Source organism: Thunnus albacares, chromosome 19 (assembly GCF_914725855.1).
Source record: "Thunnus albacares chromosome 19, fThuAlb1.1, whole genome shotgun sequence".
Classification (NCBI taxonomy): Eukaryota; Metazoa; Chordata; class Actinopteri; order Scombriformes; family Scombridae; genus Thunnus; species Thunnus albacares.
The window spans coordinates 1874917-1899606 of NC_058124.1; the positions used below are offsets into that span (position 1 = coordinate 1874917).

General features: G+C 38.4%; 1 protein-coding gene across 1 annotated transcript; it reads right to left on the reverse strand.

Moving 5' to 3' along the window:
- Window positions 1–197: 197 nt before the first annotated feature.
- scin (scinderin) lies at window positions 198–22104 on the reverse strand. The gene is made up of 16 exons (XM_044335444.1): window positions 20947–22104; window positions 15595–15749; window positions 13204–13365; window positions 12938–13087; window positions 11459–11551; window positions 9881–10013; window positions 9672–9760; window positions 7923–8138; window positions 7201–7322; window positions 6242–6332; window positions 4246–4416; window positions 3974–4151; window positions 3765–3886; window positions 1448–1525; window positions 1303–1363; window positions 198–404 (listed from the first exon to the last, which is right to left on the reverse strand). Exons 1-16 carry the CDS (start codon window positions 21137–21139, stop codon window positions 241–243), a joined length of 2178 nt encoding a protein of 725 aa, XP_044191379.1. The 5' UTR covers window positions 21140–22104; the 3' UTR covers window positions 198–240.
- Between the last annotated feature and the right edge of the window lie 2586 nt (window positions 22105–24690).

The window sequence follows — 24690 nt, forward strand, 5'->3', positions numbered from 1 at the left end:
TACAATATGTCTCATACCCATCTTCAGAAGCCAAACTTTGACAGTTTAAGTTACATCAATAGAAACAGTATCTCAGGATAGAGAGAAATCATGCAAAAGTTGTCCCTACATGTGAGTGGAGAGCCACTGTAAATATAACTGATATCAGAGAGTACAAACAGATTTCTGATTAAAAATGCCACAGGGAGCATGTTTATGAATATGTGTTTCAGTGGATCAGCACATACAGTATGTATTTATCTATAGACTCATTGACTTCATGCTCCTGCTGACAGTGTCCCAGTGAGCGGGGTCCCAGGCCAGGAACCAGCCTGTGAAGGTGGGGGGTTCATGGCCTTGTTTCACCACCACCAGAGGAGTCTGCTTGTCCCGGCTGCTCGGGTCACTCTCGATGTACTGTTTGGCTACCAAGGAGACAAGGAGTCACCGTTACAACACAGTGTATAACAGTAACATCTGGCTGCTGTGTGCCAGAAATCATTTTCACATGTTAGTAGCAGCCTCATGTGGCAGTAAGAGGTAACTGTTTCACACATCTGAATTTCAACACAGAGAATTTCCAGGCTGATGTGTGGAGATGTTCGACTCAAAGACATGAAAGGGATGAGAGAGATCAATGGTTTTATAGGTTTCCTCTAGAACATTCTACACATTCAAGGACTTGAAGACATCTGGAGCTCAGCTCAGACTCTTGTGCTCCAGACCCTATCAGACAACTTATACAGTATGTTATATATATATATAGTATATCTCTGTGTTTATGCAGCCCTGTCTGATACAAAATATGTTTATATACTACTAACCTGCTGCTAAAATATTTGATTTATGAGCAACTTTATACCGTCTTTTACCTTGAAAACATGCCATTCATGAAGTGAAAGGAAATGGAAATTCAGTCTGGTCATCAGACTGAAAGTATACAGATAGGTTCAATAAAAAGTTCCCTCTATATGTTAATGAAAAAACAAACATCATGCAGCTGTCTTACAAAATGTTGTATATGGAAGTCATGAGCAGACAGAGTTGGTTTGTGTCCTCCAGGTGCTCCAGTTATTTCTCACAGTCTAAAGACAAGCAGGTGGGTTAACTAGAAGCTCTAAACTGCCTTTAATCAATCAGTGAATCTCTGTTGTGCCTCCAGCAGTAAAACCCATCATGCATGTTGGTTCTGAGCTCTCCTGGTGCTGACCAATGAAAAACCTGCTTACAGCTGCCTCTCTATAGTCTGTCGCAGCCATGAAACAGCAACACTACAAAACCACATACACTCATGGATTAAGTTAAAAAAATCTCAAACCTCACCAGATTTGACAGATTCAGTCCTCTCCACCTCGTTGGCTTCCTTTCCGATCCAGACAAATACCTACAACACAAGACAGTCAGTGTTAGAGCTTTGGTTTAGGATGGATGGAAGGATAGTTTAACATGTTCTTCTACAGCTGTGTACCTGGTCCCACACATCCAGCAGCATCACATCATCCTCAGCCAGGTCGTCCTGTGTGAACTCTCCTGGAACCTCCTCAATCTGCACACAACATGATAACTCAGCTCATCGATGTGGTCAGATAGTATTTTACCATCAGCTCCAATTCAAAACTCTGCAGTTTCTCACAGATTGGTGTGGGATTCACTTCACCACATGAGAAATATAACACGCAACTCGTGTTGTGGAGAAGTGCATTTAAAAAAAAGTTAATGATTGCTCCTGCAATTTATAGTTGCTTATCAAATCAAATAATACATGCTAGAGCAGAAGATATTTTAGATGAGGGAGTAATGATAAAAGGGTTGATTCACATTTAAAGTTTTTTAATATACTGAACATTGCTGAATTTTCTATCAGGGTGTCAGGCCGCTTATGTGCAAAGCAAAAATAAAGAACTCTGGAGTCTGATTACTAACTGATGCTACACATTAAAAATGCAAACATAGCAAACCATCATCAGCAAACAGCACCCACCACATGGACATTTTACTTGTTGAATACCTACTAATAACAATAAAAATACAGATTTATGGTTAGTAATATACAGGCCAATCCTTGATTCAGCTGAACACATTTATACTGACAGTGGATGCAGAGATTTCTCGGCTCAATGAATATTTGTTGAATATAACAGTTTCCAGTCGGTGCCATTAAACCTTTGCAGAAGAAGAGGACACAATGAGATGATTAAAAAAGCTGCAGTCAAAGCTAAAATGATGGAAAACCATGAGGAAAACATGATAGAAATATGGCATTTCTGTTTGTTTCATGTATTCATATGATGAACGTTACAGTCTACTCATTGCTCCACACGGATCTGATGTTCTGAAGCCTCACTGATATTTCAATCATGTACATCATCATTTATTCACTAAGTCTGTTTACATTTGCTTCTTATCCACACAACAACTTTTCCGCCTCAGCCAAGTGTAAAAACTTTTTTGTGATATTTCAAGACTTTTTTTTTTAAATTTCCAGTGTCTCCACTCCGGTGTGTTTATGCACACATAAAAACAGGTGGATGGAAACATTCTGCCTAAAAACACAATAAAATAACATTAGCTTTTGTCCGACCTCCACAGTGGTCAGATGTCACAGCTCTGTGTAGTAATTGCTAATCTGAACTCCAGCCAGCATTACTAGTGATTATAAATCAACAGACTTTCTGTCTGTACAGTAAATATGAAGCTGGAAAACTGAAAACAGGGGGAAACAGCTAGCCTGGCTCTGTCCAGTAGTAACAAAATCCATCTACCAGCACTCTTACCCCGGTTCCATCCAGTCTCTGTGCTAAGGTAATGCTAAGCTAACCGGCTGGTGGCTGTAGCTTCATATTTACAGTACAGATATGAGAGTGGTATTGATCTTCTCATCTAAACTCTTGTCAAGAAAGCGAATAAGCGTATTTCCCAAAATGTCCCACTATTTCCTGAATAAAAATGTGAAACAGACATCACAGTGAAAGTGAAACTTCAGCTGGGACGATGATACGGCTCACTATCGGCTCTGTGTAGGCAGGCTTTGCTCCAGATTTGAAGTTTAGTGTTAGAGCAGCTGATAACAGCACAGCCCAGTCAGTGTGGTTTTGGTGATTTGCAGGTGAAAAGCCGTCTATTAGAGAAAAAAGTTAAAAGTTTACATTCTTTAGATGACACCTTCATTTCAATTTGCAACTGTGTAACCAGCTCTACAGGATCTTCTGGTCAGATTTCTTGGCAAAAGAGGTTAAAAACTGAAATTCTTTACATTCATGTCAGTGTTATTGTGTGGATTTACAAATGAGATGCCACTGCAGTCATGGCGACTTCCGCCTACAACTTGGTGGAACAAAATGCAAATCAAATCCAGTGTCGGTGGGAGCCGTCCCTCGATCGAGGCCATGAAACACACATGACCTGTAGCAGATCATTACCATGAATAAAACACATGGAAATTACACTGAGAATGACCATGAAGCAGAAGCAGCTCTCAACACTCTTTATGATGTTAATGATGATTTAAATCCTGCGTACTGAACAGGATTTAAATCATCCAATTTGAAAAGTCACAACGAAAGGTCAGGACTATTTACTTTAGATGATGACTGCAGACCTTTTTAACGCTTCCTGGAATTGCGGTTAACATATAAAACATAAAAGTTGTATGAATGATAATGAAATTTAAAGGTAATTAAATGTTTAGGGACACATTGGCTGACATGTTTGTCTTACTTCATTTTCTGTATTTAAGTGGACATGTACTTTTTTGACTCTTCCAGACTGTGCTACATTGTACTCACTATGAACCTGCCAGTCTTGTTGGAACATCCAAATAGACGAGGTGGGTGAGTCATGGTCTGACTCTCCAGTCTCTCTGAGGTCTGGTACTCTGTCTTCCCCCCTAAAGCTGCCCAGAAGTCATCTGCAACACACAGACAAGGTGAAATGAGAGGTGGTGGGCCGCTGACCACTGAGTACAGATGCTACAGCAGACTGAGAACAAGTCTACCTGGTTCATTTCCTTCCACGATGCGTTTGCTGCTGCAGTTCAGCACTTCACTCATGTACTCAGCTCCTCTTTCCTCTTCCTCACTGGCCCCCTTGCCCATCCACAGATAGCCTTTCCCATTAGCCATCTTCAGCAGGAAGGCGTCGTTGGAGTTCAGACTGGCAGCACCAGCGTCAACCTGAAACACACATGACATGCAGCATCTTCAGACATCTCAGTCATCATTTACTCCCTTCAATAAACAAAGTCCAAACAGCAGGAAAATCACCCACCTCCGCGATTCTTGTGATGGTGTCCAGATTCCTTCGTACCTGGAATAGTCGGGTTGGAGGTGGTGGGGCCTGGCCTCCGAGTCGGGACGTACCACTCTTGTATACAATGAGGGGTTTACTTTTGAAGAGAGTCAGCAGATGTGGGGGTTCTTTGCCCTGGCACACTCTGACCTGAAACCACAACAACAAAAAACTTCATTCCAAACATACATTTGAAACAGAAATAAAACATTTTCAGGGAAGATTTCCTTCTCTAACTGAATTTTTATACAAAATGAAAGCTCATTAAGAGGTGATACAGATGCTACAGCTGTTAGCCATTGTACTTACAGAAAATTAGTTTATAACCACTTGTGTCTTAACTTTTGGCCATCCTTTCTATCGGTTGAGATAACATTGTTAGATTTGAGAAAATGGTTACATCGCTAAAATGTGACTTGCTTATGGTATAACCCTTGTTTATGAGTTGGCAAATCTTCATTTTGCTGGAGAGTAGTTGTCCTGGTGTTGGGGGAGCTCTGCAGTGATCAGTTTGTAAGTAGAGTTTAATTTGCAAATATAGTGTAATTGGCATTATGTGTAGATCCAATCCAATGTTGACATTTAAAAAAAAATAAAATTCAGACGCACGCATTCTTGTTTTCTCAACAAAGCCTCTGTTTTAACCCCTATTACTGTGAAAGAGAAGCTCTACAAACTAACTGAAAAACAACTGGAAAAGGATTTGGATTTTTGGATTTTCAGCAACAGATGTATGATGATGTATGCGCATAGTTAATACATTTCAAACTTATTAATAGAGTTTACTGGACTCCTTCCAGACGAAAAATAAGAACAATAAGCTTTTATAACACATTCATTCATGTGTTATAAAATTGTGTTGAAATCCAGGAATTCTGGCCTTAAATTGGTGATTGTATGCAGATGGTTATTGTTATTGCCTACACTTATTTGGTGCTGGAGGATATTTCATCTCCAAAAGTTTAAATTTCCTTCAGTGTTTTGTGAATGGATTCTAACAGCCATTCTTCCAGACAGGAGGTTGCTTGTCCAACAGTGGAAGTCAGTGCTTGTGTTGTCATTTACAGACTGCGACATCCTGATCACTGGAGTGACCACATATGAAAATATATCCTTTTCCATGATGGGCAGATTAGATAAGGGCTATGTGAAAAAGGGAACCTTCCTTCTCTATGTCAACATCCTATTAAGATATTCTTACTGATCAGTCTTTTGTTACTTTAACCTGATACTACACTACACAGCCTCTCAGTCTGTTAGTTTGGTATTAAATATTTTTTAATAAATTTTAGTATTCCTTATTGTTTGCTGTGATGTTTTTGTTTAACAACACATAGCACGTACCTGTTACTAACCTGATTTATGTAATTTACAGTATACATAATTGTTTTGTGTGTATGTGTAATGTATGTGTATGTACATATGTATGTAGATATGTGTGTATGTACAGGTATAGTTACTGTATAGTACTGTATAATATATATATTCCAGTATATAGTTCATACAGTACTGTATACGATTGGGAAAATCCCTAAATCCCTAAAAATAAATCAGTTTTTTTGGAGGTTGTGAAAGTGATACACCTGAGATTTTGCTAATCATATGTCATTACGCTGATAAACTGTGAGCACAACTACAAAGTACAGTGGGTCAAAGTTGAAGCAGGAGGTCTGTAAACAGTGATGGATGGTTACAACAGACTGTCTGAGTAATAATTTTACTGTTTCACCTTTGTTTCTTTTCCCAGTAAGTTTGTTTCCAGATCTGCTAAAATAAGATCCAAGTTGTCATAAACTGGAATTATTCTTTAAAAAAGAACTTCCCGTTATGACTCATGTGCTCATTGAATCAGAAATGAGAAGTGGCAAAGCACTGCAAACATCATTTAGCTTCACTTGGCAGAGAGACTCAGATTTATGAGCAATTTCAAGCATCCATTGAATGTGTTGCTCATTTTCACTATTAGTGGCTGTACCTGAACTGCATTCCCTCCCAGTGAGCGATCCAGTTCTACAGTCAGGAAGGCTGAGGCTGTCAGCTCATCCAAAGAGCAGCTGGCTCCTTGCCTACAGACAAAAACAACACATATGTCTAAAGCTGCACTACAAGCATTTCGTACTAACAATGGATCAAGTTACTATGTTTAATGTGACTAAGAGAGACCAACTCTGTCATTCCAAACAGAACATTTTTGCCTCTTTTAGCTCATTTTTTTGGTTTAACAGCCCATTTCTTATTGCTTTGGTTCAGTCTCATGTCAGCATCATTTTCTGTTAAAAAGCTCTAAAAAGCCACCATACACTACCTGCCCAGCACCAAACAGCAGACAGACACAGTTAGAGACCAGCTGGTCAAGATAATGAATATAACTCCAATATTCACACCTCTTTAAGCTCTAGTTTGGTCTCCAGCAACTCCTGACAAAAATAGCTGGCTCTTAAGCTGCTACATGTTCCCCTATGTTCACCAGCTAGTTGCTACCTGTGTCTGTTTACTGTTTGGTGCTGAGCATCTAGTGTACAGTGGGTTTATCAGAGCTTTTTCTCTAAAAACAGCTGCCCACTGCTGCTACTGCTGCTGCTGCTGCTGCTGCTGGTGGAAACCAGCCTGATCAGACTGAACCAAACAGTAAATGTGCCAAAAAAAGCAAAACAAAGAGTTGAAAGAGGCTAAAATGCTTTACAGAACTGCAGAGTTGATTCATTGTTACAGTATAAAAAGTATATATTTTAGGGAGGAGAAAAAAATATATTTAATGGGTCATTTGAACATTACAGCTGACAATTTAAATGCTGGAACAATATGAAAATAAACCAAAGAAATAAAGATATGATCAACATTCAGCAGAGCTAAATCAGGAAGCTCAGTGCAGAGTGTTAGAGCGTATCTTTGTCATCTATGCAAAACCAGCTAAGAGACTGAATGGTGTCATACCAGGTGTAGATGATCTGTCTCTTCCCATAAGTGTACAGAATGATGTAACAGTCTCCACCGTAGAACTGACCGTAGCTCTTTGGCTCGACAGGGACTCTACCGCTGCTCTCCACCCTCCAGATCTGTGAGAAAGAAGCAGCGCAATTTTAAGGGCCATGTGTGAGGATAGAAGATGCAAAGTAGCTGTCAGTGTCAATCCTACTGGCTCCGCTGGAAACAAGGCAGATGAAAGTGGAGTTGAGGGCTGTAAAACCAAAATAATGAGCTAAAAGAGGCTAAAAAGCTGAGGTTATAATTGAAGCAGGAGCGTATGATATCACCATTACAACACTAGACAGATGTATTGTATGTGATCAGGCCATGTCATGCTTTTCCCCACTGTAACTGTGTTTACATTCCTTCATTTACTTTTGTGATATAGAGTGATGGTGGGCTCTGCATGGACATCCAGGTAATTGTTGCTGTGATTATGTTCTTCACCCTGCCCCTGCTGTCTTCCCCTGGTGGTCCTCCTCCCCACCTCAGGGGTTGGGCATGTTTGCCAGGGGCTTGTTTTGTAAATTACAATCCCAGAAGACCCAGCTTGCCTACTATCAATATTACTTTTTTACTTATATATTTTTTACTTAGAACATATTTTTTCTTTGTCATAAGTTATCCATTTATCTTTATCTAGTACAACTATATCAGTTGTATCTTATAGTTTCAACTTGAGTCTGTACCTGTGTGTCTCCACTCCCATCATCCACCATGTTATACTGGGCTGCCATGTGGTGGGACTTGTGGAGCTTGGAGGCATCAAACTCCACCTGCTGGATCCTGGCAATCCTCTCAGTGACGAACACTCTCCCAAAGCCTTCGCTCTGGTCTCTATCCTTCCATCCAAGGAAGAACTGCTTGAACATGGGAGTCTCTCCTCCGTCCGGCAGCACCTGGATCTGCACACACGCGACAGAAACAACACTATTAGCATTGCTGCTTCAATTTTGACCAGACTTTTTGACATCTGTCTCTCACAAGCCTTCCAGCTTTATAGAAGTATAAATTACTGGTGTATTCCTTTAACAGTGAGAAACCCTGGTTTTGAACTTAGATGCATAAAAATATTTAGCTTGATGCAAAAGCAATTATCAACAACATTTCCTCTCAGCTTTCATTTTCATCAATGTATGGATTGTCAAAGTTGGTGTAGCCATCAACATCTGCTTATATAAAAAGTTCCTCAAGTAACATCAGAAGAAATTATTACACATTTATGATGTTAAACTGCAGGGAAAACAAGCAGAGACGCTATATCATCCAACAAAAGCCACAAAGAGGGAAGCAGTTGTTTAACCCCTCATTTAGTTACAACAGTGATCATGACACGAGATGTTTGAAGATCTGATTCAGTCAGTTCAGCAGGTGAATGAGTGACTGATCACATGTTTAGGAAGTTCAATCAGTCACAATCAGACAAAAAATCTTTCAGACAGCAGGCTGAAGTTAGTTCACTAATTGGGTAAGTTTGTATGGGCCAGCTGTACTTGTATCATGTATGACTGTGATCAGTATTTATAAGACATCTGCCTCATGCCATGTTCACATCATATGCGATGGATGGCAGAGATGGGAAGAATTTCCATGTTATTGAGCATTCACATAATCTAGACAATGGTTACAAAGTTTGTTGTCTGAGGATTACCATAGTGGCCCATGAATTCATGGAATTACATTTGAAAGTGTGGGGGTTGTCTTATTGGAGAATGTCTTCCAGTCTGTTTACAGTGAGTCTGTTAGAGTCAGTCAGTGCTTAAAGTGTTTGGTTAGCTCAGTTTAACCTGCTGGAGTATCTGAAGGCTCATTTAATGTGATTTTCTGCCGCAGAGGAAATAAAGTCATGATGAGTAAAGTGGGTACTGTATCATCTGTCAATAATTACTGCTGTTACTGATGAGGAGGAGCTCAGACAAACAGTCTAAAAATGCTAGAAAATCATTTTGACTGCTTAGAGACAAGAAACAGAAGTGTGCCATTTATGTTCTGCTTTAATGGTGTTATTTCACTTTTATGAGCGAAAAGGCTTCAAATATGACGACTCTCTTCTCTTTGGATAATAGTATCTTAGACAAAATTTCCTAAGTTTGTATCAAAAAGTCTTTTTCCAAAAAAAGGTTGGAAAAGGGGGGTCATCTTATAATCAGAGTCATCTTAGTTGGGTAGTACAGTAATAAACTGTGCACTGACAATAAAACATCATATCCATTGATCCATTGGGTTTCATTACATTGAACAATAGGCTTTGCCGATATGAGTTTGATTTGAAAGGCCAAGTCAATATATCGGATCATCATCTGTGAGAAATGAATTTCAATTCATATTAGGATTAGAATTTTATCAACTAAAATACCATGCATTTTTCAAAAAAAAAAAAATGTAAACAACACAGTGTAAAAGTGCAAAAGTGAAAATGAATGTGTGTGTTGATCAACCTGTGTGTTGGCTGGGTAGCCCATCTGTTTGATGAAGCCCTCGGCTGTTTTCATGGCCTCCTTTCTCTCACTGGGGTTGGCGTTATGCCCTGTTGGAGATAAATAAGAGGAGACTGATGTTGATATGAAAAAACCCACACAGCCTGCTGCACAGTCAGAAAGACATTCAAAGCATATGCTGAAATACTCCAGTGGTGCTGCCTGATTACCTTTCCATACAAATATCATATTGTTTTGGCCATGATCCAGGATGAAGCATTCATCTGACAGCAGGTCACTCTGCAGGAAAGGGTTTTCCTCCTTCACAATGGTCACTTTCATGGATCCGGATGCGTCAGATACCTGGTGACACACACACAAATAATGTGCCAACTGTTAAAGAAATACAGGGGGTGTTTTGTACTGTCACATTTGCTGGTTGACTTATAATATGAGCATAGGGAACTATTGAGATGAGCATAGGGAACTATTGAGATCAATGTCATCTGTATGTAAGGAATATTAAGTGGTCGTGTATATATATATATATATATATATATATATATATATATATATATATATATATATATATATTATTGTATTATTTTACTCCAAATACTGAAGAACGTGATTCACAACTATGAAGCTTATCAGATTGAAATGTTTATATGATATGGTCATTTCTCTAGAGAAGAGTCTCCACTCTGCCAAATTACAAAAACACACAGACCACCGCTGGTTGTTCACTGATGTTATAGAGTGATGTGTCTTCATTTACAAACATCTTTGTCTGAATACAGACACCAGCTGCAGAGAAGACATTAACCAGAGAATAGACACACTTTTCATTTTAGCCAGTACAGAATTAATGTTAGCTACAGCTAATTCAGGTAAAATGAGAAGCTGCTCCCTTTATGTTTTCTAATGTTTTTTTTCTAATGAACATGAATGAGGAAAGATAAAAGGTTCGATAACAGACCTGCTAGCATCAGAGCTTAACAAATCTGGATGTTTTGCTGGGCGGGACCGGATCCAAAATGGAACCGACTATCATACTCACATAATATACATACATAGGTTCTCAGCAGTGAACTCTGTTGACTGCTGAGAACTAAGTTTCCCTGTATAAGATGTTAATCTATCCAGCTTTTGAGTTTATGTGGTCAGAAGCTGAGTGGTTCAGAATTTTAAGTATATAACAATCAATACTCTATTTTACATAATATACTGTTTTAATTTGCAAACCTCCAGAATAAAACTAAAACTTTGATGATGTCCTGTGGTTTCATTAGAATTATGTATCAAACTAATCAAACATACTTTTATGACTGCACTTTTTCATTAAGTGGGAATACTCAAGTACATTTTTACACATATTTCTGTTAAGTTCATTGGAATCTTGAATATAATTTACATCAATAGACACATTTTGGGTGTAGCAGTATTGCAGAGGCTATAAAATTTCTTGTGAAGTGCTCCAGTGAAGCAGGAAGGATATTAGCAATTCTGGCTTCACTGAACTTTCATCTCTGATTTTCTTTTTAGGGCATCAGAGGTGTTAATGCATGACACCACAGTAGTTAAAAGCATCTGTCTCATTTTGTGTGATAGAATGAATCAATAATTCTTTTCTGGCCAGTATAATTATGGTATTTAGGCTTATTTAGGCTCATTCCTTCCAGTTAAGTCAAACAACCAGCAAAGCCGCCAAACAAAATGTTGTGTTCAGTTTTTCTTGTTTCTGTTTCACTGTTAGACAGACATAAATTGCATTGAATTACTTGTTTTCATGTGTGTGAGTACTCTACCATATACAGTTTGGCCATTTTCCTATTGGATATGTCTGCCTCTCTGTCGTCATCATCATCTCCCTCTGATAGCTCAGGCTTGACTCCGAGGACCTGCGAAAAATTACATTACAAGCCATTAATGCATCCATTTAAGATAAGCATCCATTTTCATTATCAGGAAACTACAGAATATCCAAGTATACCAAAGCCACACTATCAACACATTAGGCAATAATGGAAAATATAATGGGCCTGCAAAATAAAATCCAAGTCACTCATGGTGGAGGTGGGGGATTGCTCTTTGACAAATATTAACACTGTATGATTCACAGTTTTGTTGAAGAGATTTAATTGGTTTTTTTAGGCATTTCAAGGTGGGTGGAGATCTTTATGAAAATGACCGGAAAACATTTGAGTGTGCACATGTTGTTTTCAGATGTTAATAGTGTTTTTATATTTAGCCAGCTAAGGCAGATGGTTGTGCACTGGTCTATGCACTCCTGTTGCAAACCAACAAATGTGTTATTGTTAGAACAGGGTTCTCTATGCAGAAAGGACTGGAGCACACTGATAAATTTGCTGTCAGAGACTCTGACTCTGATGAAGACACATTAGTGTTGAAACGTTAGTCAGTTTGCACAATTAAAGGCTGCAAATTTATCAATGTGCTCAAGTCCTCTCTGTTTTTTGGTATTATTGCTAGGTTATTTAGATATGGTTGGGTTACAGCATGGCTGTAGGGATGGCAATGTCAGTCTGCCTGTCTGTTGGTCCACCACTTTGGTCCAGAGTGAAATATCTTGATAACTATCAGATGGATTGCTGTGACATTCTGTACAGACATTCATGTTCTCCAAAGGATGAATCCTACAGACTTTGACCATGAGGTTGATTTTTATGGTTCAGAGTAAGATACCTCAACATCAATTACATGAATTTCACAACAGATGTTCAGGATCCCTAGAGGATACATTCTAACAGCTGGTTAGAATGTATTTGCATGCAATGCATTTAGCTCAAGTGCAGCCTCACAGAGCAGCTAGCATGGCTGTAAACTGTCAGTCTTGTTGTAGGCTACTGCTAGCAGCAGGGTCTGAGGATCTAGTGATATCTATTTGTTCACTGGTTGATTCCACGGAGGATCATATCTGCAACTCAGACTGATATGAATTGCCTTCTTCAGGCCAGTCTGTGAACTTTCCATACAAGATATTTTATTGTGAAATCTTAACTCACGATCTACTTACTAGCTTTATGTCTGAGGTTAGTTTTTTTGTTTCTTTGACAAACTACTGTTTCCGAGAATAAACTCTGACTCAATATTCTAAGTCCTGTCGTCTCCTCTATTACATCATTTTGTCCTATTATTTATTGATTATTTGTTAGATCTTTGGTCAATTTTTTTCTGTATTTATCTTGATTCTGTATATATCTTGATGTCTGTGATAAAGGGCTACATACATGAATGAATTTCCAATAGAACCTGTTGAAACTCACATCAGTTAACTTAGACGGTTCACTTCCTTCTTCAACAACCACAAGCTCAGCGCGGGCGTTTCTCTCGTTGTCACGGATACCTCTGGCCACTTGCGCTGCCTTCAGTCGCTCAAACTTGTTACACTTGGATCCACACCACTGGTAGATCTTCTAAAAATAGGTAAACACAGGAAGAGAGTCTGGGTAGACTTTTAGATGTTAAAGATTGTCCAGTTTGATCAACCCTCCCTTTGCAAACATACAGCAGGAAAACAATGTGTACTTACATTTCCGAGATCCACAATGAAGCAGTCTCCACTGTTGAAGCTGGACCAGCTGAGGGGGACCTGGGTGGCCCGGACGACCCGTCGGCCCTTGATGTGGAGGAGTCTCTGCACTGAAAGGTCGTTGGTGACCACATGGTGGAAACCTGAGGCCACGCCTCCAGTCTGAGGGGCAGAGAACACAGCATGCTGTCAACCGTCTTCCAGTTCTCTGTTTACCCTTGACTCTAATTTCTCTGTCTGTCTCATGAGTCACTGTTCTTCTGCAGTTACTGCAGCCAAGTATAATGCTGCAACAGGTTTTATGGAAAACCAGCTGCGACTCAGTTATGATTCAAACTCCAGTTCAAACAACTTGGGTCTCTGAAAATCAATACTAATATCAACATTATATCCATTAGAGTTCAAAACCCCAAAATGTATGTGTTGCTACATATTTGTTGTTTTAAATCTAATAGCTTTACATTAACTGCTGGTGTAGTACTGATTAGCCCTTCAATAAATGTGGAATCAGTTAAACCACTACCGGCCACATTACCATGAAATTTCAAGTGGATGCACATGGTCCATGCAGGACAATTTTTCATCATTTTGGTAATTTCCTGACATTTCATGACCATCTGGCAAAAATTTCCAATTCTATACACGAAATATCAAAATGTAAACGGACGATTTCCATGAAATGTGCATATTCATGCTTGCCAGACAATTAACCCTTTCATTTTGGAGACTGAATAATGTTTTGGTGACCTCCTGACATTTCCTCTTCCACTACCCTCATTCCAAACGTCAACTTTATACACCACATATCTAATTTGGTGAAAAAAATCTCAACTCAAGGTCCATTCAACATGATTGTTCTGGACGTTTTGACTGGATCACACAGTCTTCATTAGCAGATGGAGTTGCTCAGTTGTCATGGAAGAACTTCTTGTCCTCATTGGCTTTCATCTGCTCATGAAAGACAATCAATCAAAGTGAATTTGTGATCATTTATGAAATGTGACATTGCTACCATTTGTGATCTACATGTAAGCAGTAATTGCAAACCACTGAAGGCCCCTGGTTGCCATAAAGTTTGATGTGGAAATCCATGGCCCCCAAAGGATGATTCCTGATGTTTTAGCGACCCTGACTTTTCATTTAGCAACCCTTTGATTCAAAAAAGTGAGAGAATATAATATACTCAATATGTGCACAAATACAGGAACTCAATGGCATGAAGAAAACAGAAAAGGTGAATCAGTAGTCCTGGGTTGCAACACATTGGCGCTTTTACTCAGGCAGAATCAGAATTTTATACTAACCTGTCTGTAGAAATGTAGAAATGTCAGGAAGGGACATTGTAAATACGTTATAATATAAAAACATGAATACAAAAAACAATATAGCACCTGTTTTGGTGCACATATTAGGCATATTAAATTCTCTCACCTTTTTGCATCTGGTGGTGCCATCCATTTGTTCTGAATACTATCACTGACTTGATTGGGAAGCCTCTCAATTTGGAGGCTCGATTTTCTTTCTACTGGATCAACCCTCAACCCAAATGTAAGATTTACACACAGAATCTCCAGCAGTCTTACAGGCAGATGCCATAAAGTGTGCTACGCATATTTATGCCTCTGTAGCAAAAGCGGGAGAAGTTTTTTTAATCCTGTCAACTACGCCAAGAATATGACAAGAGCAGGGGGAGTTTTTAATAGTGTCACACAGGCCCGAAAAACACAGAACATAAACTTCATTAATAATATTTTTTTTAAAAAAAAAAAACAAGAACGTCTCCAAACTTTAAAATAAAAATTAGCACCTCAGGAAATTGGCAAAATCAAGCAGTGTGGACAGTGAGGGGGGAGCACAGAAGACATAAATGTCAACTAAAAAAAAATGCACACACACACCACATGCACACCCAGTTGACCAAAGGGAGAACACAACACAGGGGGTAATCTACAAATACAAGCCAAAAAAGAGAAAAAAAATGAAAACACACATTGAACATGTATGAACATTACAGTGAACCCAGTTGCAAAAAACCAATACAAGTAAAAACCAGTCCACAACAGCTGACATAGAGATGTAAATATATAGATAGACAAAGAAGAAAGGAGAAAAACATAATCTGCCACACTTCCAAGAGGATGAACCATGTTTTCTTTTGTAGCCCCAAGGCCTTATCTCTAGTGCCACCCTTAGCACAAACTTTTTCAGACTCCTAGAAAAGCCTGTGTGTTTTTTTTAAATAAAATTGCCTCCATGTTGTTTAACGCTTTAGTGTAGTGTCATGAGCTTTTCAGCCTCTAGGGACTGCAAGTGATTGTTTGTTAGTTAAAGGTCAGTGTATGTGAATATACTGATATGGATATCAGTTCAACTAATGAATTCGATCTGTACCTTGTAGGTGATCCCTCCCTTGAAGTAGCTGGTGAAGGCTGTTGACTCCACGCCCTGCAGTTCTCGATACTGTACTGGCTTTCCCCCAAGGTAGTCGTCCAGCTGCACAGTAAAGATGGCTGCCGCAGTACTCTCGTCCTGGCTGCACTCCTTCCCTTTAAACAACAAACAAAAGCTCAAATGAAGGACACTGGATGGATGTATTCATTTCTGTTGAATTTATATTAGAATCCATGGGTTCTTCCTATCACGCATTTGCCAGACAGCAACACTGAATGTTCATGGAATCATCTTGTGCATTCACTGCATTTACTGCATTTGTACTTGGTAAGTGTTTGTGCAGTATCCTGATTTCTTAAATTTTGTGTAAACAATAAACAAAGCCTCTTTAAATAGGGTAAGGTTCAGACTCTACTGGCGAAAACTGATATTGGTACTGATATTATTGGCCATACAGTTTGTGTTCCTAACTGGGTTTTATAAGAGTACAGTATCATGATGAAGCCCAGGTAATTACACAAGTAAAGGGTTGAAAGGAAATAAATATTACTCACATTTGTGTCCAAAATAATCCAACACAACTCAAGTCTGAGTATATAAAAATTCAAACAGCAAATAATAAGTGCACTTAAGATGGTTACTGCAGCTGAATGTAGGTAACTTATGACTTCAGAGACATGAGGGCAGTGAGGAAAAACAGTTCCTATAACCTAATTTCTTCCAATAACTTACAAACTTGTGCACATGTAAACCCTTACAAAATCTGCACAATATGATAATATATTTATCAGATTCAAATATCTTTGGAAACTGTATGTAATTGATAGGATAAACTTGTTATTTGATATTGAACTTGGCCACTGTAGGGCGTGTAGGTGTTCATGCGTTTGGTCGTGTATGCGTGTGTGCGTGTGTCCATGTATCTGTGTGTCTGTGTATTTGTCCACAGCTAATCTTACATACTCCTGGACACTTATATTGTTTCTTTGAAGGCTTATGACACAAAAATACCCCCATAAAGATAGATGGCAATGCAAGAAGACATCAACATCTATTCATTGTCAAAATGCTTGTTGTGTTATACTGTCATTTGTTCTGACTGATGATCTGACTACAGTCTACTGTGAGTAGGTGACAGCGGTGTAAACAAACTGCATGGAAAGTGTTTTGTGGTTGGGAGGAGCAGGAAGGAAGCATGTTAGCTGTCCATTTGAATGAATGATGGTTAATGATTAATGCTGATGGGTTTTCAGAAAGAAGGCAAAAGCAAGTAAACATCTTAGTCGTATTGACTTTCCACTCTGAGAGGAAATGGAAAGAGAGAAAACGCAGGAAGGAAGTACGCTTACTGATCAAAATCTGTGTGCCTTAACCTCAGAACATACTAGCTTTGTACAACCACAATGACAGTGGTCCTCTTTTTAGCTATTAGAATGTATGTATGTTGGTCATTACTAGGACAATGCAATTTAGAAACTATATTTTTCCACACACACACACACACACACACAAAAAAGAGAACGGTCAAATTCAAAGCAACAGCAGGTGAGATTTCCAGTCTTTTACTCCCTAATATGGTTCAAAATACTGGATCCTACATTCCTCATAATTCAGCTCGATTGTGTTTTTAACCCTGGTGAATACCCACATCTTCCAAACACCATGTCCTCAGTTTGTAACATAGGCTTTCTGTTTGAGATTTGTAAATCTAGCAGGACATTGCTAGTCTGATGACATCATTACGACATTGCCAGAGTTATTGACAAAGCTCAAGCCTCTGAACACATTACACAATTATTTTCACAGGCTGAGCAGTACTCCTCTTGACAAGTAAACTGACATTCATGTGTAAAATTGGTGGAGTGGCCCTTTAAAGTTCTTGTTTCCCAGCTCTTACTAAAATTTTCACCAAAACAATTTCTATAATAGCAAGAATTTATATAGAGAAAGTCCAGCCACTGTTTAAATGCAGGAGGATTAATAGAATTCAATTCTCCAAGATAAGTCCAGTTTGCTTGTGACTATCCCAAATGTCAGAGCTTTCTGTAGGTAAAAAGGTAACCACAAAGCATCTTCTGAACAGAAAAAACAACTGGTCTGTATCTCAAGAAAACCAGTGGAAGATGTCCTCTCAATATTGAACCAAAGATGGACAAGTTAGAAAGTGATGGGGTCGTTTACTCCTTATATTGTACATCTGTTACAGAGAGGCTAAATTTATGGAAGAAATGTGTTTAGCTTTGGGTGTTTTGTTGTTGTTGGTTATACACGATAGATAACTTTGAACTAAGTGAGTCTAGCTCTAGCATTACATCAATCACAACTCTTTGCTAGCATGGCCGGATTGACCTGTTAAAAGTTGGCAAAAATTAGCTGTCTACACCCAACTGATCCCCTGTTTGTGGTAATCTGGTAAAAATTTGGAATAAATGTAGGAATAACTTTGGCAGAATGTAAATTTGATCCAGGGAATAATGCATGACCTGCCGTAAGGATTGTATCATTTGAGACGATATTGTATTTTAGTGGTGCTTATGCTAGAAAAAATTCTCAACAATCACAATCCTTTAGAGACCCTGAAGGTCTAGAGCACCTCAGATTGGTTACTGGTGGCTGACTGTACATAGCATAACATTTAAGGAAATTTGGGATCATTTTTTAAAAGCTGCTCCACTATGTTCACCAGCTAGTCTCCAACTGTGTCTGTCTGCTGTTTGATGCTGAGCAGGTAGTGTACACTGGGTTTATTTCAACTTTTTCACTAAAAGCAGTTGCTGCTGCTGCTGGAAAGAAAGATGAGTGGTGTTTGCAGGTCATCAAACTAAAACAATGAGCTAAAAGAGGCTAAAAAGCTCAGTAGAGCTCAGGCGAACTGCAGAGTTGGTGATTTTGGTGACTGTGATTTTGTCACTACGAGTGACCCCTTCCACATTACACATAGTCACGTGATCGATTGTTAATAATAAAAAATTGATTAATGCAGCTTTAAACAATGTTTCTAATCTGTGAATAAAAAATTTACAGATTATTTATTATTATTATTTCTCTATTATTTTCCCAATGGGCCTCTTTAGTATTCTCATTTGTGTGACTACCTGCTGTGCACTCACATCTCATTTCCTGAACAGAATCGGCTTGATAACACCGCTTTTCTCTCTTACCCTGCTCTGGGGCACACACACCGAATATGGCATGCAGTCTTGCAAGTCATTTAAAATTAATCACTGCTTCATCTTCACTGGAAGCAAATTAGCTCTCTTGTCTGTCCAGCACTGACAGGAATCACAGTTAGAAAACACTCAGTATAGGAAACATCTGCGCCAGTGAGTCAATCAGCAGCATTCTTAGTGTCACTTTACACATAACAGTCAGCATTCAGGGACAACTGTCAGTAAGGAATGACACCAGACTTGAATTTACAGAAGCCAAACATATTCTCTCATGTACCTCTGATGGTCAGCCAAAACTATGGTCAGCCTTGCACACAGTTTGTTTGATTTGTGAAGGTTTTGAGATTTCTGACAATACAATGTAGGCAAATAGAGTTTAGATATTACTGTAGTGCTTACAGCAGTGAAAAAAAAGCATCCTGTACTCCTGTTTCCAGGAACAGTGTCCCTACTTTTTTAATAAAGATGAAATGCATATAAAATGTAAACTATCTGCATTGCTAAATACAGAAGTGAGAAAACACATTACATTTCAGAGGAATATTTATAATATAAGATTCTACAAGCAAAACTTTTTTTTTTATATAAAATAACAATAAATGAATATAAAGTTAAGGGTTGAAACCGGCTTGAAACTGCATTTGGGGAATCTTAAAGTTACATACAACCAAACAAACCATGAGCTCATAAAATTTTGAAATAATATCTAATTGCAATTATTTTGACTGATATTGCAGTTGCGACATGATTTGCGATATTTGAGGGAATGATCATTTTCACATCATTATTATTATTTTCATTGAAAAACATATTAAAATGATTCTGGTGTGATTATTGCAGGGATCTGTACCAAACAAAGATGTTTTTTTAAGTCTGTAGAACATGATGTGTAGGCCAGGACATCTCTGCACCACCACAATATTTCAATATTTTCATAACGAATATTACTTCCTGCTTGTTGCCTTGGGGTTGAATTTCAAGAGATGGCAGCTTTGTATTGTACTGCATTAAGTATACGCCCAAAATACTTGTTAATACTTGCTTAAAAACTTGAAACAAACACAAAAACTTCATGTGAAGACTTAACAAAAAAGTGTGATTGTCATGGCTTTAGTTTGGCTTTTCTCAAGACAATTATAATTATACATTTACTTTTTCTTTTCTTTTTTTTTTAAAGGTACCATTCTCTCTCTCCTCTCTCTTTTTTGTATTTTTCTTTTTGTAAGTTTATTTTTATTTACTTGTCTTTTTCTTAGTTTTGGGGGAGCAGAATACATACATGATACATATTGCGTTGATAATTAAAGGATTATTTTATTTTTTTTTAAAAAGAATGGATACTTTTACTTTATAAAATCTGGTCACTGTAGTTTTAATTGATTCCAGTTATTGGTTAATTCATTTGTTGGGGAATATTTTCAGCAGCAGATTAACCCACATTTGGTGCTCTAGTGAGTATTTGTGCCAGCAGAATGGTGTGTGCAGGATTGGGTGAAAATAAACTACAGTGTGTGTGTTTGTGTTCATGTTAATGAAGGAACATGTCACCCAGTTTAACATTGTAGCTCAGTGACATGTTTTTAATAGTTTTTGGATGATGGTGAAGCTCTATGACACAGAGGCAGTGCCTTCAAATAGCAATGATGAGTCCTAATGCAAGTTGTTTTTTTTTCCTCCCTCTGCTCTTACCACAGTGCTGTGTCACTGTGTACATGTTTTCATACGGACACAGTGTGAAAACAGCTCATAGGATAATTGTCAGTCTGTTGACACACTGACTGACATGCAAAGAAGCACTGGCTGAGTAAGCAGTCAAACTGGAAAAATTGACATTCTAGTGTCCTGGAGTAACTGAAGCGCTACTGTTGCATATCATTTCTAGGTGTAAAAAGGGTTGTTGATGTATAAATCTGAACACCAGTTATGATCTTTGAGTACAGATAGCATTGCAGCATAAACATAATGTCATTCAATTGCTTTCCTAGAACGTAGCTGAGTACTTCTTGAGAATCTGATAGGATACATATCTCTTACCCTGGAGGACTTTGTCTACACCCCTTTCCTCTCATGTCTAGAATGACTTGGTATATTATCACATGTATTTACCACTCATTCCCCTTATTTTCAGTGAGGGGAGTAAAAAAAGACCCAATTAAAAAAGCGTTGGGCCTCAGTCGCTTACCCAGCCAGTAGTGCAGGTTGTAGAAGAAGCTGTCCCTCTGTTTGACAGTGTAAAGAATCACATAAGCATCTCCAGTGTAAAAGTTCCCATGTAAGCTCTCGGGCACAGGGACCAACTCCAGATTCTCAATCCTCCATATCTGCAGGCCAGCTGTCTTGCCTGCCTTGGTGAACTCTTGATGGTAGAGCACCATGTCTGCTGCTGTTTTGATAGTGTGATGTTGAGTGAGGATCCAAGGCGAGGTGAGAGGAAGGTGGGATGGCTGAGAGCAGGCACACACTGCTGCTCTGTTCCTGAGGACTGACTGACTGTACAGCAGCAGTAAAGTGTGCTTTCAATAACCCTTACACACACTGAGTGGGTGTGTCCACATGTTGCCAAAGAACACACACCAGCACCCTCAAATACACACGAATGAATCAAGCTTTTCAGCACAAATGCACATGCACACCCACTCTTTTTTTGGTGACAGAAGAAAATAGACCAAAAAAAAGTAATTATATTGCCTCATTATATTCATAATAAACTAATGAATATGTTTTTGTCATCAAAACAATACATTTTTTAGTGGAAACTTGTGGGCAGCAACATTAGCATATTATCACTATATAAAGTTGTTACAGTGAATATGTTAGCAAACTAGCTTAACACATCCAGCAGACACAGAGCAACATTAGCATTCATTTAGAATCATGTTTGGGTCCACCTGAATTTCCAATATAACAAAATATGTTGTTTTATTTATTTTTTTGCTCCACTATGTTCACTGGCTAGTTGTCTCTCCGCTGTTTGGTGCTGGTTCATGTGGATTTACCAGATAAATAACAAAAATACACCTACCAGCAACTCTAGAGTTCACAGATTAACATGTATCTCCTTTGTTTAGTGTGTACCAAAAGACTATATATATATGACGCCAGTTTTAAGCCCAGAGTTTCAGGTTATGGAGCCAGGACCTTCCAAATAAGGAGTGCGGGGTGTTGCCTTTCACTCTCTGGAAACACGACCCGCTACCTTGGACCAAAGCTAATGCTAGCTTACTGGGAACACTGAGTGCTGCACACTTGGGCTAATGTTAGCTACTATAGCTTAATTGTGCTTACAGGGCAGGTATTGTGATCAAGTAACATTAAACTTAGTGAAATATGGCAACAATAGTCTGACAGGAGGAGCAGGTGAGCCAAAAAGTGCAGCAGGTGAGCCAACTGTCAATCACAGCTATCAATCAGTATGTACACGGCAGACATCAAAGCCACTATAAGTCTTCAAATCTTATTAACAGAGCAATAATTTCCAAATGACCACCAGTACACTTATTAGAGGGTCTGAATTTAGCGATTGAGACCATATGACTCACTGAAAAAAATGACTTATAGTTATAGCGTTAATTAGTGAGTTTTAGAGCCATGGTAGGGATATTTTTAATCTTCAGACAGAGTCAGGCTAACTGTCTCCTCCATTTATCAGTCATGGTAAGCTAAGCTAATTGCCACCATGGCGTCAGCTCGTTACAGACAAGAGATTGATATCAATCAATTTTACTCTTGGCAACAAAGTGAATAATCATATCATCATATCAACTGCTAGCTTGTTTGTTGAAGGCTGTTGCCAATAAAGAGCAAGTGTTATCAACAAATGACTACTAGACCTACTAGAACATCTGCTTGACCTACTCTGTGTGATAAAAGCACTGAAGTGATAGTTGTTTAATCTGTGAGCATTTAGCATTCATAGGGCAAGCCGGAAAATTCAATGTTGACTCACTGACTTCAGAAGTACATTCAGTCTGTTGTTAGTTCAAGCTGTTGCGTTCAGTTCAGTAAAAAACTAACCTACTTGCACTTCATAAGTTTATAAGCTCAGCAGCCACTTATTTGTGACAATAGTCATATTATTATTGTTTCTGTGGTTTTCATACTTTTAATAATTAACAAGGAGGTAATGTACTGTATCACAGGTGGGCTGACAGTCACATGTGAGGGGGAAATAGAATAGAATACTTTATTGTCCACAAGCGTGGAAAATTGCCTTTGGCTCACCAAAACATAAAAGCAAGACATGCAACAGACACAGAAACATAGCTAGAGTCAGAACTTCCTGATTCTGCTCCAGAAGTAAGAAAATCTCATTCAAAATCCTATTAAATGCATAACTATGCTAAGTAAAAATCTAGCCTTGGAATAGAACTTTTCTCAACAGTATGTTGTGTGGCTCGCTTCATATGTTTAGATAAGGAATGGCGTTTTCTGAAAAAAATATCTAATATTGTTGTTTATTCAATATTCATTTGTTTTAGCAGCCGTATGGAAAGTAAATGGAAAGACGTCATAACTTCAGCTCTCTATAGAACAAATGTGGTAACATGATACCACTGAAACAAAAAACCCTTAAATAAAAAGTAGGTAGAAAAGACATAAAAAACCAAAAGGAAAGCACAAAACACCAGAATGCAACGTAAAGTACTGTAGAGCAAGATTTGTGTTTTTTTGAGTTTAAAATATGAATATGAGTTCACTGCTCCACTGCTATTAGTTATTGATCGGGTCAGTGACAATGGTGATTCAGTATTCAGTCAAGCTTTATTGATTTATTTTATCATGAAAATTCTAAGAAGAGAGTTAACTGATCTTAATTCAAAATGATTTCCTTTAACTGATCAAAAAAACAGACAAAACCAGTCTCCAGGGCCACTTGTGAAAACTGAAACCACAAACTGCTCAGCACTTTATCAAGCCCTACAAGCTTCCATCATTACTAAAATCACACGTAATGGTCCACACAAAGCAGTCCGGTTCTAATGGACTTGTTAGCATTGTGCAGCTGCTATGCTAATCATAAGTTTTACTTCTTGCCTCTAAACTATTGCTTTTATTTTATTTATTAATGGTTTCATGTTGATTTGTGGCACTGATATTGAGGACAGGAAACTGCGGTCTAGTATGATTTCCTCTCTAACTGTTGCTATACAGGCAACTTGTGGCTCATTGTTCTTGCATTTATATTTTAGAGTGAAGGCATGATTATCAGGCAGCTACTGGTTTCTGTAAAATGTGTAAAAAGAGTTGCTTGGTCCCCTGTAATGTCCAACCTTAATTACATTTGGCTATGACCATGTTCTACCCCATTTCTCTGTTACTGTACATAGCCTTGAGTGCAGACGGAACATAGGGAGGCAGTCAGAATTTCCCTGCAGGAGTTAGACAGTACAGGTAAGCCAGAATAGGGTGGATGAGACTTTTTGTCCCCCCATTCTCAGGTGTTATGTTAATAAAGTGATAACATCTAAGCCAGGTATTATGGTAAGCCTACTCTAACATGTTGGACCTTTAAATCCAATCATAACCAACCATTGTGTAATTCAAATTAAATCAAATTGATCTGACATTCAATAAAATTCTCTGTCATTTAAAGAACAGCATCTGTTCTACAATGACAGAGAAATGACTTACGAACCTGCTTTTCCTGCACATCTAGAAAGACTTGACTGATGATAAAGACATGAACACAGGATGTTTGCTTTGGGAGTGATAGGCACACTCAGTATGGAAAATGAGCCTGGGGGACTAAACCTCACTCTGCTGCAATGATATTTGTATGTTAGTAGGCATATTGAATATAAAGGCTCCATTTTAATGAGGCATAAATTCTGATTCTCTTCCGAACTTCATTAAAAAAAACATATTGACATGTTGGTTGGTTGATTGATTACAGTGTAACAGTTCTCAGAGTAAAAACATAAGGGTG